The sequence below is a fragment of the Anabrus simplex genome, chromosome 2 (genome assembly GCF_040414725.1).
Source record: "Anabrus simplex isolate iqAnaSimp1 chromosome 2, ASM4041472v1, whole genome shotgun sequence".
Lineage (NCBI taxonomy): Eukaryota > Metazoa > Arthropoda > Insecta > Orthoptera > Tettigoniidae > Anabrus > Anabrus simplex.
In genome coordinates, this window is record NC_090266.1 from 734687867 (window position 1) to 734705708 (window position 17842).

Sequence of the window (17842 nt, forward strand, 5' to 3'; positions counted from 1 at the left end):
TATGAAACAAATTAGAACTTCATGTCCTAGATGCGTGTGTTAGCCAGAATATTATATATCTTGGTTCACGAATTAATTCTTTCATTTATTGCAGCTTTATTTTCTGTTGAAAGTTAATGTGACTACTAACATTATAGCAATGATATACAGTAGGCCCTACTCCTAATTTCCTAATAAAACTAGTGCTTCCTTATTCTGAGTTAAGTTTTTATTTAGGTGAACTATCAGGTTCATGAAACCTTTAGGTCAGAAGTGGCATTCTCTACCAAGTCCTTCACACTCTGGACTGGCAATATCTCATTATTATTTTTGTATATTCTCAAAGTTAATCAAGTGAGTCAATTCTTAAATGCAAGTCAAAATGCTTGATACAATAGCCTTATCCCCACATAAGTGCCCAGAACTCATTTGTTTCTAAATAACCTAATGAACTCGGTACTTGATAATATGATCAACTTATCTTGAATGGATTCAAATACTAAAGTACCAGTAGTTGATGAAGGTTCAGCAAGGGCCAATAGTTAATGAACTCCTGTTGCTGGGCAAAGTCTTTCACATTCTTCAGAGTAATGAGAAATTAGTGATTAAGCAGTAATTTTAACATAAAAATCAGAATGGAAATAGATGTTCAAAAGAATATTAGTCCTTTCCAACATCTATCTTGCAGGAAATTTAGATTCACCTGCTAAGATTTTATTCAATGATACAGTGTCAACAAGGCTTCCTTAGAAGATAATTAGAGTAAAATATAATATTCACAGAGGTACAATGTGCTTACCTATACAAGCATGGAGCAGAGGATCAAAATGGAAACCTTTCTTGCAGCTACAATCATAGCTTCCAACTGTATTTACACACTCCTGATTGCTATCACAGGGAGGATCCACATTTTCAACACATTCATCTACATCTAAAAACATCCATGATAAAGTAAGTTATTTAAAAATCTACAGAGTTATAAATAATGAACAGGCATAATATATTTACAGATTATGTTCTGTTTCAAATCAAAGAGCAAAATTTACATCACTACAGCCTCAGAAATTGCCCATAAAGCAGGAAGTGAAATATAATATTCAAATGAAGATTTTTTTCTAGTATGACTACTTATCAGAAGTCTGACAACCATGAAATAGTCATATAATCATAAATAGTTGCCACCACATTTCCAATTGACTAGAGAATGGCTGCTACTTGTGCAGCTTTGTTATTTTAAATCTTGGTAAGAATACTTCTGATAAAACTAAGCTGCACTTACCCGTACAGGCATGGAGCAAAGGATCAAAGTGGAAGCCTTTCTTGCATCTACACTCATATTTTCCCTCTGTATTTATACATTCTTGGTTGCTGACACATGGTGGTTCAACACTTTCAGCACATTCATTGATGTCTGAAATAGACCAAAGTAAAATTGAGCTTCTGCTTTATGGGCAAATCTTGGACTAGCATCATCTTACTTTCTTTTTTTTTTTTTTTTTTTTTTTTTTTTTACCATTTACTGAACATCTCAAAAGGAAATTTTACTCAATCTAGACTGCTTTTAGGGTATGAAATGTTCTACAAGAATAAGATCTGATTGCCTTCTTATGTTGTTTAGCTAACTGTGACCAGGTTAGTTGTTGTACAAGAGCATGAAAAAGTATGGTATAAGCTTTCACCAGAGCTAGACAAACTTCTAGATATCCCATTTTTTATAATTACAACCTACTAGTACTACTAGTACTACAGCTCATTCAGGACCAAGTGCCACACATGCTCCACCCCAGGTGTAGCTTCCACCACCTGGTGGAAAACACCACATTGCACAGGGCCTGGCATCTAGCAGTTCACCGAAGAGGTGGGCAGTCTCAAGACCAAGCTGTACCACACCATCTGTTAGTAGCAGTTGAGTGGGATTATATGAACATCAAACATGAGATAGCAGTGATATATCAGTACACTACAGAGCAGTGGATATTTCTCATTGAGACATATCGTTTGAAAGTAGAAGTCATATGAAAATTGTTCATCTAAATATTAATGCCATTATCAGAAGGCTCCTTGATCATTGAAAAGTACCTACTGTAGTGTGGTTGCTTTCTGATAGGAAGAAGCGGTGTCCTAAACGAGCTATCACAAAGGAATGGCTTTAAGTTATCCGGGAAAGGATTGAACCAAGTCCAAACAAAAGATTCAGCAGCTCTACAGTTTCGGTGTGTAAAGGCCTTAAAATGAGATCGTTTCACCCACACAATATATCTGCGGTTCATAAATTAAATTGTATTTCTGACCTAGATGCATGCTCTAAGTTTTGCAGGTGAATTTTTACAATCCATACACAAAGGAATTTTGGATCCCACACTTATTTTTATGAATGATGCAACTTGGTTTCATCTGAGTGGTTATGTGGACAGTCAGAATGTCGGTAGGTACCGGGTACTAGGAGAGTGAAAATGTTCGTGCACTTCACGGGGTTCCGTTGTACGATGAAAAAGTCGTGACTTTTGTCTTTGCAGTAATCTTAAACAGAAAGTGATAGAAACAAACCGACCGCACACTTTCCAGTTCTCAAGGAAGAGATCACAAACATTATATTATGGAGTATAACCAAAGTGAACTGCAACATGTTTTCCAGAGCCTTCTGTGCCAATGCAACTTGTGTATGGAGAAAGATGGCGACCTATTTCAACATGCCGTGTGGAAACAGGTAACAATAAACTTCCATTACAATATTTAACATTCAGGTAGGTAGCTATTGTTGCTGGCTTCCCTTATATGCTGCTCCGGCGATGCTGTCCGCATTGCCCACCAGGCCCAGCAGAGCGTGTGTAGTGCTAGGTTCTGAATTTCCAGTACTAGTAGTAGTCGTTGTAGTAATAGTACGTGTTCCTGTCGTTCTGTGTTTGATTTTATGTCATTGTTTGTTTCTTCTCCATTTCTTGCCGATAATAAATACGCACTATATTCCTTTTATCCTTCTGTCTTTGTTCTGTAATATAATGTAATATTGATAAAGTACTGTATAATAAAGCTTTATCTTTTTTCTCTTTTATTTGCAAGATCGTATCTGTTTTGCTCATTCTAAAAATGTTTGTTGGAACTCTGAACACACAAATTATGTTACAAACAATCGACATTCAGCCTTTGGAGAACACATATATAAAGCTCCCACCATTTTATAGACATAAACACACATCTTAACATTTTACACACTGAAAATAAAGCCAAATCATTAAACATCAAGGAGACATTAGAAATACCGTACATGTTGCAAAAAAAAAGAAACCAACCAAACCAACCTCAACGTTCATTCACATTTGTCAAGTTTTCCTCCTTATTGAGTGGGTATATAGTGAAAAAGGAAAGATGTGTATCCTGTAACTGAGGAGAAATAATAACACAGCAATCATATCAGCAGATAAATAAAATACAAATGTAATCATGAACACTGATGACCATAAGAATAAAAAACAGCAACGTTCTTCACCTAACAACCAGCAACTGTAATAATACCCTACCTACTACAAGTACAGTATCCTGAAACAGACTAGAGGGCTGGTGAAAAAATTGTCTCCCAGACAAACCAAATTCTAATTGCTTGCTCTAACCTAGAAAACACCTGAGAATCTCCCCAAGATTCATAAAACTAACATTTTGTTAGACAGTATTATGAGTGCAATCCCCACACAAATCTGTGATCATCTGCAATCACCTGGCTAGCCTCCCTCAGCAACATGCTGACAAATGGTGCATCATATCAAGTACCGGTAGGCCTACTATGAACACAAAAATGCTGTTAGAAACAATCAGAATTCAGTCTTTGGAGAACACTTATATGACAGCTACCAACAGTTCAGGGACATGAGCACAGATCTAAAACTTGTAGGCCTACACACCAAAAATAAAACCAAATCGTTAATCGTAAAGGAGGCAATAGAAATACACATCGCAAAGAAGACAACCAAACCAACATTAATTATCATACACACCTGAAAAATCACCCTTTCCCCTTTGAGTTACTAAATTAATTCAAATTTTGGTAAAACATTTCACACTATTTTTTCATTAACTGTCCGGCTCCATGGCTAAATAGTTAGCGTGCTGGCCTTTGGTCACAGGGGTCCTGGGTTCGATTCCTGGCAAGGTCGGGAATTTTAACCATAGTTGGTTAATTCCGCTGACACTGGGGCTGGGTGTATGTGTCGTCTTCATCATCATTTAATCCTCATAAAGACGCGCAGGTCGCCTACGGGGGTCAGATCTAAAGACCTGCAAATGGCGAGCCGAACTTGTCCTCGGACACTCCCGGCACTAAAAGCCATAAGCCATTGTTTTCATTAGCTTTTAATTAATTACTCTGATGCAAAGTATGTCTGGAATGTGGGTTAGGTCTGTACTAAATGCTATGAATTTAAGCCGCAGTCCCGCACTAGAAAATGTTTTGTAGGCTTTTATTTTATCACTAAAAATACAGGTATACAAGGTACCTTTTAATACATTACCGTACATTTATTTCGTCAAAAAATCATTATCATGCGCTCATTTTGTAATGCACAAAAAAATGTTATTGGACTTACGTTCCACTAACGACTTTTACTCTTTTCGGAGACGCCGAGCTGTCGGAATTCCGCAGGGGATTTTCATGTGCCAGTAAAATTACCGACACGAAACTGACGTATTTGAATACTTTTATTTATTCACGAGGCACAAGATACAGCTACACTGAGCAAATTTCACTTGTGGCCTACTGTCAACAGACTAACCAATGTAAACTTTCATGATAAAATATAACAAACATAGGCTAACAAAAGATAACAGAAGGGTAATCCCAATGTTGAAATTCCAGTAAAGGTTAATAGGAGGGGTAAAAAGGTGTGATTGTAGGAACCTACTAAAGTTAATTTTAATTCAGTGTAGGAGAATAGGAATGCAAGGAATGTTAATCGAAGATAATAAAATAGTGTTCCAGCGATAATTAGAACTGTCCAAATCGAAAAGCATGAGAAGGTCCATGTTTGTAGCCAAGTCATCGTGGGTCAAGATGGCGGTATAATCACTTCACATCAACTTACCCTTGTGAGACTATTTACACCCCTCTCGAATGTACCGGACTGAGCAAGGATCGAACCTTCCAAGTTGGAGTCATAAGGTCAGCGCCTCAGCCGTCTGAGCCACTCAGCCCGGCCGGGCGATGACTAACGTTCAAGAAGTGTAGGTACAGTGCGTATTTAACACTTGAAATGCTTCGTGTAGCAACGCTGGACTAACGTTCCTGGTACAATATTTTCCACCGTTCAGTAACTGAAATATAGTCATAAATAGACGTTTCGGTCTATGTGACCTTCAGCTAATGGATTTACGAGGGTAGCCCAGAAACGAATGCGCCACATTTTCTTATTCAATACGGTAGTTATGTATTAAACACAATGAACCTTATACAAAAGAAAGACTGATGTTTCTTCTACACTCCTTATTTTTCCACGTAATCTCCTTCCCGTTCTATAGCCTTTCTCCAGCGAGACACAAGAGCGTATATGCCCTGCCGGTATCACTCTTTGTTCTGTTCACGAAGCCATTTCTTCACTGTGCGAATCACCTCTTCGTCGTCCTCAAAATGTCTCCCACGAATGGCAATCTTCAATGGCTCAAACAAGTGAAAGTCTGAGGGAGCCAAGCCAGGGCTGTAGAGTGGATAGGGTAACACTGTCCAAACCTGTTTTGTGATGTGTTCCAATGACTTCAAACTTGTGTGAGGGCGCGCGTTACCATGTTTAAGCAAACAATCACCTGGGTTTTTATGGTGTCCGAGTCGCTGGAAGCGCTCCTTGAGTTTGGTGAATGTGTTCACATATGCCTCAGAATTATCTGTTGTGCCCCTGGGCATCACATCAATGAGTATGACGCCATCACAGTCCCAAAACACAGTGAGCATGACCTTACCAGCGGAAGCAGTTGCTTTGAAATATTTTCTTCTGTGGAGAGTCAGAATGGCGCCATTCCATCGATTGCCGTTTTGTTTCGGGCTCAAAATGGTGAACCCAGGTTTCATCACCTGTCACAATCCGGGACAAAAGGCTTCCCCCTCAGCTTCAAAACGTTGCAGCAACTCAGAAGAAATTTTCTTTTTTTCCCCGAGAGTTTTGTGTTCCCCCGCAAGACAGCGCGGAAGCCATTGTGAACACTTTTTTGTGCAATCAAGAGCACCTATGGTTACACCGACACTTCTTTTGCTGATTGACAGCTCCCACGCCAACTGCCGAATTGTTGTGCGTCGCTCCTCGCGAATGAGCACATCAGCACGCTGCATCTTGTCAGGTGTGACAGTTGTGGGTGGCCTCCCCGACCGCTGCAAATCTTGGTACTCTACCGAACCGCTTTCAGATGGCCTCACCCTCTGTGTCCAGAGACTAACCGTACTTCAGTCGACTGCTGATGCTCCACAAACCGCACATAAACGTTTGTGAACGTTTCCAACCGTTTCTTGCTCCGCAGTGAAAAATTCAATGACGACACGCTGCTTATAACGTACCGGTACATCACTTACAGACGCCATGTTGAACCATTGCTGCAAGTACGCTGTCTGTCGCAAGAAACGGAAACTTAGCGCGCGCGCGCTCTGAGAACTTCAAAGAATCCATAAGTAATTTAAAGTTTCAGATTCGTACCATTGTTGGAGGCTGAGAAAAAATGGCGGTGCATTATTTTCTGGGCCACCTTCGTAATATGCTTATTTAATAAATTGTTGAATTGTTGTTTTAAGTATTGAATGGTGGAGGATATACAACATTCCATTCAACGGAATAATTATTTCCTTGGTCGTAGTTAATTCAGAACCAAAGTGGTATTCATCAACTGTACATGTGGAGGAACCAATTAGAATCTACGTCAGTAAGTTCCGTTGAACACAGGAAATTGATGTATAACCAAAAAAAATATCTCGCTTTGCAGAAGCAAGAACGTTAAACCAGAATGTTTGCAATGAAATGAAATGTCGTATGGCTTTTAGTGCCGGGATATCCCAGGAGGGGTTCGGCTCGCCAGGTTCAGGTCTTTCTATTTGACTCCCGTAGGCGACCTGCGCGTCGTGATGAGGATGAAGTGATGATGAAGACGACACATACACCCAGCCCCCGTGTCATTGGAATTAACCAATTAAGGTTAAAATCCCCGACCCGGCCGGGAATCGAACCCGGGACCCTCTGAACCAAAGGCTAGTACGCTGACCGTTCAGCCAACGAGTCGGACAATGTTTGCGATGAAGACCTGAGACTGTGGGCCTAGGAACATTCAAGAGAGATTTCAATGGGACAAAGTAAATTCAGCACAGATTGAGTCACTTCAAGAAAAGGTACAGAATCAAAACCAGAATTATCACATTTGTATCCAGTGCGTATCTGCAAGAAGGATAAGAAAAAGATAATGTTGCGAAGAAATTTGCAGAAACAGCTACCGAGCAATTTTTAGACTGAACTGTATTGCATATTGAAGAAGAGGTGTAGGTAGGTAGTGGTTTCATGTACAAAATGAAAGTGAAAAGGACTCCATAGTTTGTTGGTGAGAAACATACAGAAATAGTTGCTCCATCAGTTAGTGCATTCACCCATTTGTACACAATTATGCCTACAGTTAGTATGGCAGGTACTCTTTTCCTGAAATTATTCATTGTACTACAGAAGGCAACTCGAACTTTTGGTTTGAGAGTAGCCAAATACATTTTTCATGCTGAAAATGTAATTGTAACTGTCACAAAATTAGGGAGAATGGGAAGAAAGAAGTATTGATTCAAAGAAACCTTGTCCCATATCGCGGCAGACAGGTCTTTACAACTGCTAGATTCCTGGACTACTTATAGTGATAAAAGCCGTCTTGAAGGCATTCTTCCAGGGATTTTAATCCCATCTAATTAATTCTTCTGTTTCGGGGACCAGGTTTTTGTTTTTGTCCCAAAATCAGACAACACACTACAAACCACCGCCGACCCGTGGTGTAGGGGTAGCGTGCCAGCCTCTTACCCGGAAGCCCCGGGTTCGATTCCCGCCCAGGTCAAGGATATTTACCTGGATCTGAGGACTCGTTCGAGGTCCACTCAGCCTACGTGATTAGAATTGAGGAGCTGTCTGACGGTGGGATAGTAGCCCCGGTCTAGAAAGCCAACAATAACGGCCGAGAGGATTCGTCGTGCTGACAACTCGACACCTCGTAATCTGCAGCCCCTCGGACTGAGCAGCTCGCTTGGTAGGCCAAGGCCTTTCAGGGCTCTAGTGCCATGGGGGTTTACTACCAACCACCACTGATACACGCAATAGTAATCACATCCCTTCACATAGGGTTGGCGTCAGGAAGGACATCCGGCCGTAAAACAGGGACAAATCCATGCATGCATACATACATACATACATACATACATACATACATACATACATACATACATACATACATACATACATACATATATTTTGCAATACAGTTCGCACCCGCGACTAGACAGGTGTGGGGAAAGCGGTGAAGAAGACGAAGAAGATTAACGCACCTTATTTATGATTCACATTCGTTCTCTAATGACATAAAAATGTTAGTGCTCAACTGTAGAAGTATTGTAAAGAAAGGAATGGAATTACGTAATTTAATAGATATATACTTACCGGATATTGTAAAAGGAGTTGAATCATGGCTGAGAAATGACATAATGGATGCAGAAATTTCCTCACGAAACTGGAGGGTGTATCGTAGAGATAGGATAGGAATGGTAGGAGGGGGAGTATTCATTCTGGTGAAAGAAGAATTTGTAAGCTACGAAAAAGTTAAAGATGACAAACACGAAATTCTTGGTGTAAGGCTCATCTCTAAAGATAATAGGCAACTTGATGTCTTTGGAGTGTACAGATCGGGAAAGGGTAGTGCAGACGCTGACTCAGAATTATTTGATAAGATAATCAGCTATGTGGGAAACGATAAGGAAAGGAACGTGATTGTAGCGGGTGATCTCAATTTACCAAATGCCCATTGGGAAGGTAATGCGAACGACAGGAAGCATGACCAACAAATAGCAAATAAGTTAATATGGGAAGGCCATCTGATTTAGAAAGTGATGGAACCAACTAGAGGGAAGAATATTCTGGATGTGGTGTTGGTAAAAGGAGCAGATGAGCTCTGTAGAGAAACCGAAATAATAGATGGTATTAGTGATCACGAAGCTGTTTTTGTGGTAGCTAAAAATGTGTGAAAGAAAGGAAGATATTAAAATCAGGATTGTTAGGAAGTACCATATGGCTGATAAAACAGGAATGAGGGAGTTTTTAATAAGTAACTACGATCGGTGGAAAACGGTAAATAAAAATGTAAACAGACTCTGGGATGGGTTTAAAGCAATTGTTGAGAAATGTGAAAATAGGTTTGTATCTTTAAGGGTGCTAAGGAATGGTAAAGGTCAACTATATTATCACAGAGAAGTAAAAAGACTAAGAAGGAGGTGCAGGATGGAAGGAAATAGAGTTAGAAATGGCTGTGGAAATAAGGAGAAATTGAAGAAACTTACTAGGAAGTTGAATCTAGCAAAGACGTCAGCTAACATGATGGCAAGCATAATTGGCGGCCGTACAAATGTTACTGAAAAATGGAGTGGTATGTATAGGTACTTTAAGGCAGAAACAGGTTCCAAGGAGGATATTCCAGGAATCATTAATAAACAATGGGAGTGTGTATGCGAGGATCTTCAAAAGGCAGAAGTATTCAGTCAGCAGTATGTAAAGATTGTTGGTTACAAGGATAATGTCCAGATAGAGGAGGTGACTAATATTAAGGAAGTATTAAAATTTACCTATGTCAGCAATGACATTTACAGTAAGATCAAAAGTTGAAAACTAGAAAAGCAGCTGGAATTGATAAGGTTTCGGGGGATATACAAAAGACAATGGGTCGGGATATAGTACCAAACATGAAGTACTTATTTGATTATTGTTTGCATGAAGGAACTATACCAAATAGAGAGACAGTTGCTATAGTAGCCCCTGTGTATAAAGGAATGGGTGATAGACATAAAGCTGAAAATTACAGGCCAATCGGTCTCACATGCATTGCATGTAAGGTTTGGGAAAGCATTTTTTCTGATTATATAAGTCATATTTGCGAAATTAATAACTGGTTTGATAGAAGGCAGTTCGGGTTTAGGAAAGGTTATTCAATTGAAGCTCAACTTGTAGGATTCCAGCAAGATAAAGCAGATATCCTGGGTTCAGGAGGTCAAATGGACTGTATTGCGATTGACCTGTCTAAGACACTTGATAGGGTAGATCATGGGAGACTACTGGCAAAAATGAGTGCAATTGGACTTGACAAAAGAGTGACCGAATGGATGGCTGTGTTTCTAGAAAATAGAAGTCAGACAATTAGAGTAGGCGAAGCTTTATCTGCCCCTGTAATAATTAAGAGGGGAATTCCTCAGAGCAGTATTACTGGACTTTTATGTTTTCTTATATATATATCAATGATACGTGTAAAGAAGTGGAATCAGATATAAGGCTTTTTGCAGATGATGCTATTCTGTACAGAGTAATAAATAAGTTACAAGATTGTGAACAACTGCAAAATGACCTGAATAATGTTGTGAGATGTACAGTAGGCAATGGTATGATGATAAACGGGGTTAAAAGTCGGGTTGTGGGTTTCACAAATAGGGAAAGTCCTCTCAGTTTTAATTACTGCGTTGACGGGATGAAAGTTACCTTTGAGGATCATTGTAAATACCTAGTTATTAATACAAGGAAAGATCTCCATTGGGGTAATCACATAAATATGATTGTAAATAAAGGGTACAGATCTGTGCACATGGTTATGAGGGTATTTAGGGATTGTAGTAAGGATGTAAAGGAGAGGGCATAAAAGTCTCTGGTAAGACCCCTATTAGAGTATGGTTCCAGTGTATGGGACCCTCACCAGGATTACTTCATTGAAGAACTGGAAATATCCAAAGAAAAGCAGCTCGATTTGTTCTGGGCGATTTCCGACAAAAGAGTAGCATTAGAAAAATGTTGGGAAGTTTGGTCTGGGAAGACTTGGGAGAAAGGAGACGAGCTGCTCGACTAAGTGGTATGTTCCGAGCTGTCAGTGGAGATATGGCGTGGGAGGACATCAGTAGACAAATAAGTTTGAGTGGTGTCTTTAAAAGTAGGAAGGATCACAATATGAAGATAAAGTTGGATTTCAAGAGCATAAATTTGGGCAAATATTCTTTTATAGGAAGGGGAGTTAGGGATTGGAATAACTTACCAAGGGAGATGTTCAATAAATTTCTAATTTCTTTGCAATCATTTAAGAAAAGGCTAGGAAAACAACAGATAGAGAATCTGCCACCTGGGCGACTGCCCTGAATGGAGATCAGTAGTGACTGATTGAAATACTAGTAAATCATAATGCTGTTTGCTTCACGTCCCACTAACTACTTTTACGGTTTCCGGAGACGCCGAGGTGCCGAAATTTAGTCCCGCTGCAGTTCTTTTACTTGCCACTAAATCTACCGACGCGAGGCTGACGTAATTGAGCACCTTCAAATACCACTGGACTGAGCCAGGTTCGAACCTTCCAAGTTGGGTTCAGAAGGTCAGTGCCTCAACCATCTGAGCCACTCAGCCCTCTACCACACATCAAATTAAGAATTACTCGTGTAGGGCTCTGAACAAATCCTGGGATGGCATGGTTGCCAGTCAGTAATATCAACCTCTAGAACAAAGAGGTGGCTTTATGTAATCCATAGGCCCATCATATAAACCAGAAAGTGCAATTATATGTATTAGGTCCTCTTCATAGCAACAGCGAATAAATGATGTTGATTTTGCTTTGAATGAATCATTTTATATGCATTATCAAATCTGTACTGTACTTACCCACACACTCCCCTGAAATGGGATGACTCTTGTAGCCTGGTGGACAGGACGTCATAGTAGGTCTTTTAGCACATCGATAGGCTCCGGGTTCATTTACGCAAATCTCTGTGTTTAAATCACAAAGTTCAAGATGCTCTTCACACTCATTGATATCTAAACATAGGAAAGAAAATTATTTTCAGTTATATGCATACAGGCACCATTTTCTTCTGAAGGAAAAGTGTTAATATATATAGGCCCATATGTGGGTGTGTGTATGTGTGTGTCTGTATGTGTGAGTGAGTGAAACTTATTTCCAAAAGGTATCAAATCCGAAAAATTCAAACTTGAGATAACAAGTGGCAGCATTTCCTTGAACACATGTGGCAAGACAAATGTTGTGCCAAAAGATACCACTTCCTATGTTAAACAGTGAACAAATGTTCTCTTTTATGGCAAAAGATACCGACCCCCCCCCACCCCTGCTTTTGATGCCGAGACGTGCCGAATCCAGTTATCCAATCCGAGTTGATGTTTTATGTCACATGACAACATAAACAACATGGTGACTTTTACATCGTTCGTCGCACTGCTTTGATTGTTTTATGGTGATAGGGGGCCAAACGAAATTAGTTCTTGCTTGTGGTACTTTTTGACAAAAATTCTGAAACCCCTTTTTGAAGAAAATAACATGAAACCATGAGTGTCTTTTGTGACAGTTGTGTGTCACAAAATAAGAGCTGTTGCCTTCTTTTCATGTTTCCTGCTATTGGTCGTGAGTATGGATTAAAGGTAGAATGGTTTCTTCCAGTGAGAGGCTATTCTTACATGCCAGCTGATACTTCTTTTGGGTTAGTGGAGAAAAGACTAAGAAAGAATGTTGCTGTGCTCCTTCCAGAGGGATATGATTCTGAATTCCGGAAAGTTGGTGTACTTCATGTATTGAATATAGATTTCCATTAAGTTAACTGGCAAGACATGTCAAAATATCAGTTTCAAGAAATTCAAACTTAGCGAATGCTAAAAGACATGATGTCATCCAACTACTTACAACTATGGGGCACAGACTGGATGACCTGCCATTCTACAGATCTGTACCCGTACTGAATATACTTAATGCTGTTTTAAGAGAAGGTGACATAAGTGATACCCATGTACTATAGTTCATGATGATCCACAAGTCAGACACACAGATGTTGCACTGAATTTTTTCTATCACACACTTTATTATTTTTTACAAGTTGCTTTACGTCGCACCGACACAGATAGGTCTTAATGGCGACGATGGGACAGGAAGGGGCTAGGAGTGGGAAGGAAGCGGCCGTGGCCTTAATTAAGGTACAGCCCCAGCATTTGCCTGGTACTTTATTATTAGAATAAGTCAAAATCTGTACCAGTGTTTCTATATTATCAATGGAAATCTTTTTTTTAAACTTTTATATAAACCTACTTGCTGTTTTCAGGTATTTTCCTAGATATGTTAATGCACCCTTTTTGCTTCATTTTGTTTTACTAAGTATCTTCAATAAAATACTACATTTCTGAGCTATCCAGAGTATTTTACATTGCATCAGCTACTAATATTCAAAAATGTTACGCCAAAAAGTACCACATACATTATTATTTGTAGTATTAAACCCACGGGCTTTACATCTAAACAGAAATATTTGACAAGCAGTGTAATATGATACCTGTCAACACAACATATCTAAAATGTTACAGGCACATATTCGAACAGATGTGAGTACCAGACGTTTTTTGCGTTTCCTGTAAAATTTGCCTTTTGGGATTTGGTAGATTTTGGAAATAAGCTCCTTATGAGAATGAACAACTCACTTCGGCTCGCCTCAACGCCAGTTTCTAAGTCTGACAGGGGTTGGTTAGTCTATCCGCCACAGTAACAGCCAATACAAGATGGATCACGCCCAAGGCCAAATTGCATCATACACTCTAGAACCGTACATAGCAGAAACATTGAAAACTTCTGTAACAATCATCGTAGCGAAATAAAAACTATATCACAGTTATCACCACATCGTAAATGTCTCCTTGCGTGAATTTAAAAAAATCCCTCCAAGGAATCAAAAGTTATTCAACTTTACACTAAAGGAATCTGGTCATGAGGGGACGTGTGGCTTGGACAGATAGTTATGATGAAAAACGGGGTTCACCGAAGAACAGCAGAGAATTCCTGTGTCTTAGCTGCCAGTGCACGTTATGTCTAGCGAAGTGCAGCCTCCTGTCTTGATACCGCCTTTCAAGTGCAGGTACCGTACTTGAACAGGTCATCAGGATCTTAATTTAGCCTCTTGAAGCCTGTTTCAGACTGTTGGTCCTAATGATGGAAAATTAAGTTTTACAGATAAATTATATAGAAAGTACAACCCACATCAGCAATGACATACAGCATTTAGTTCAGGGATCAACTCTCAGTGGTCAAATACATAATCCTAGGAAGGCAACGAATATATCAGAATATATAGTGGAAACATTTAGAGGATTACGGTATATGATAACGTCAGTGGACTTCAAAGCAAACTAACAGAACTCAGAATTTCACGTTTAGCTAACTATGACTTTATGATATTAATCTAAAAAAAAGGAGGACATAGGACTAGATACAGATTCAATTTTCAGATATGATAGATCTTATTTAATGAGTAGGAAAGCATCCCACAGAGCTCTAAGGATCTGTATTAGTAAGGGGTTTCAACCTACTCTGATACCATGCAATATTAAAGTTGAACAGTTGTTTGTGTCCATGTCATTTGACACCAAAAATCATTGGTACTGTATAAAGTGCAGTCTCCTGTCCAGAAATATTTTGACCACTGTTTTGCTGTTGAAAACGTCATCTCACTTGTTACTTCGTGTTGTAGTATACAATCTACCAAATATTAATTATTGGAATCTACAAAATTGACCATTTTGGTCCAATTGGTCTATTGACTGTTACAATTAAAGTTTCTTTCCTTTTATTGGATTCACCTTGTCAATACTTACCTAAATGTACAACCACAAATTGTTTTCTACATTAACTGGATAGTAATGCCAATTCCAAGTACCGTAAGGGAAATCTAGTAGTGAAAGCACTGACACCACACAGCATTAGAGAATTACTTACCTTTAAATCAAATATACAATTCCTTATCTGCAGGGAATTATTATTTTGATTTTTAATGGAGATTGTCATGTATTAAATTATAACCTGCCTCAATTCAACTGGAAGGTGATGTTTGAGAATATATCAACTAAGGAAGCAGCAGAATTCTTGTATTCACTACTATAGTATGGCATGAAATTTTAAGAATCCTAAATCACTGAAGTGGTATAATCATACATTGAAATCACTGATTATTGAAAAAAGGAAAGCACATAAGTTGTACAAAATATCGGTCTCAATAGTGATGATTATCAGAGTTTTTCTAAATTAAGGAAAGACTGCAGCCAGTGATACAGTAGTTTTAGCATATAAGGAGTATTACCACCCCTTGTATGGATAACAGCTTGTTAACTATGATTCAATTCCAGCCGCCATCATGTGCCGCCACCTAGTACTCTTTGGTATTTTCTCTTTGGTTATGAACAGCCATCTTTTGTTCAGTTCAGTTCGCTCCAATCACTTGGCTTGTTCAGACGGATTCATTGTATAAAAACTTGTTTCCTTTTCTTATTCCATAAACCTGCACTCTAAAGTAATGGGCGTTGTACTTCAGTTCATAATCCACATCCTTATTAGTAGGTTGTGGTGGGGCCGATGACCTAGATGTTAGGCCCCTTTAATCAAGCATCATCACCATCTATTAGTAGGTTATGGGCCCAGAGTCCCTTATGAAGGAATTACATTATATAAAGACGTGAAAGTGTGGTTACATTGTACTGGAACATTCCGTAACATGGCTAGAAATAACAAGGAATGGCATCGTCTGTGATAATACGCATCAAAATGCTTCCAAAAGACAATTTTGAGACGTAAAATATCCATATAACATCACTAGCAAGATACCCGTGCTTCGCTACGGTATTATACTGAAATTTATAATTGAATGCTTATTGTTTTAGATATATAATCCGCCGAAATTCGCGATCTGACTCGTTCTCTGCGAGAATCCACCAAAATTCCCGATCTATTATTTTACGGCACGTTTCCTCCCATTTTTAAATCTTCCTTTCCAGCAATCGATTTCGTACTTCCCGGGTTAGGCTCAGGTATTCCTCCAGGTCAGTTGGGTCCGTAAATCTTTGCCATCTTTTCCTATAATATTTTTAATACGGATATAATCCTTCAGGAGATCCGGCGTGCTGTCATACTGGGTGCCTTGGCGGCACTGAACCCGCGACCGGACTGCATTCTTAGTCATTACCCGTCCAGGAGCCGTTTCCAGCGCGGTCCGCAATTTGACGACGGTCCGGACTATTATTATTATTATTATTATTATTATTATTATTACTATTATGTGTTGCTGGAATGGCTGATGACAGGGAAAACCGGAGTATCCGGAGAAAAACCTGTCCCGCCTCCGTTTTGTCCAGCACGAATGCCACATGGAGTGACCGTGATTTGAACCACGGAATCCAGCTGTGAGAGGCCGGCGCGCTGCCGCCTGAGCAACGGAGGATCCTTATAAGTACATAAATAACAGTAAAATCAATTGGTCTCACCTCCTTCTACACCCCACCGCCGTTAAGTTTATTTACAGCCACCCCCCCCCCCCGAAAAAGAATTAAAAGGATGCTTGTTTCTTTATGTTTAAGGGAGATTCCAAACACCAATGTTTACGTCTATTACCTTCAGTTTTGAGATATAAGTATCCACATAAAAATAATTTACTTTTTTTCACTTCATTTCACAATAATCCCTCCTCCCCCTAAATGAATTTTCCCGCAAAAAAATACTTGTTTCTTTAATAGTAAAGGATCTTCTAAATACCAATTATCACGACTCTAACTTCTTCAGTTTTTGATTTATGTGTCCTCATGAAAGGAATTCAACTCCTTTACACTCCCGCCCTCCAAGATGGTTTCGCCACCAAAACGCCCTTTTCATTGTTTTTAAAGGAGATCCAAATACGAATTTTCACGTCTGTAACAACTTTAGTATTAGATGTATTCTCATACAATTAAGTCAACTAATGTCTCAATTCTTTCACCCCCCCCCCTCATTGGATTTTCCGAGAATACGTGTTTCTTTACTTTTAAAGCAGATTGCAAATATCAAATTTCACGTCTGTAACATCTTCATTTTTGAGATATCAGTAGCCTAATTAAAAGAATTCATCACCATTTTCAGTCACTTTTACCCCCCCCCCTCCACCCAAGTGGTATTTCCGAAAACTAAAAATACACTTTTCTTTATGTTTAATAGAGATAAAAAATACCATTTTCACTTCTGTAACATGTTAAGTTTTTTAGATATCCGTAAAAATTCTCATTTTAAAATTTCACCCCTTTTGGGTTCCCCTTAAGTAGAGTTTCCAAAAACAAATAACCTATATTTCTTTACATTTACAGGAGATTTACACCCACTTTTTACGTCTGTAACATTTTACGATTCCAAGATATTCTGTAGATATAGTCTTTCAAAAAATTCACCCCAATTTGTCATTCCTGTTTAACCGCCATTAATTGGCTTTTCCAAAAACTAAAAAATACGTGTTTCTTTATTTTTAAAGGAGATCCCATATGCGAATTATCAGTTCTGTAATATCTTTCGTTTCTGAGATATGTGTATCCTCATTAAAGGCATTCAACACATTTTTCACCCTTTTACACCCCTCCTATTAGGACTTACTGGAAACAAAAAAATACGTGTTCCTTTATTTTTAGAGGAGATTCTAACCACCAATTTTTTCATTTGTAAATTTTAAACTTTTAAGATGTAGACACACTCATTTTAAAAAAATTCACCCCCGTTTTCACCCCCCAATATTTGGATTTTCCAAAAACGAAAAAATACCTGTTTCTTTACTTTTAAAGTAGATCCAAAATACCAATTTTCAGGTCTG

General features: G+C 38.9%; 1 protein-coding gene across 3 annotated transcripts in view; it reads right to left on the bottom strand.

Moving 5' to 3' along the window:
• Nucleotides 1-17842, bottom strand: part of LOC136864416 (fibulin-1) — a 451544-nt gene that overhangs the window by 126302 nt on the left and 307400 nt on the right. For 2 of the 3 annotated variants that reach the window (XM_067141388.2, XM_067141386.2), the window contains 3 exons: nt 11859-12011; nt 1259-1390; nt 779-910 (listed from right to left, as the gene is read on the bottom strand). In XM_067141388.2, coding sequence (XP_066997489.2) covers nt 779-910; nt 1259-1390; nt 11859-12011 — 417 coding nt within the window. The remainder of the gene's footprint in view (nt 1-778; nt 911-1258; nt 1391-11858; nt 12012-17842) is intronic. The other variant, XM_067141387.2, reaches the window with a different exon arrangement.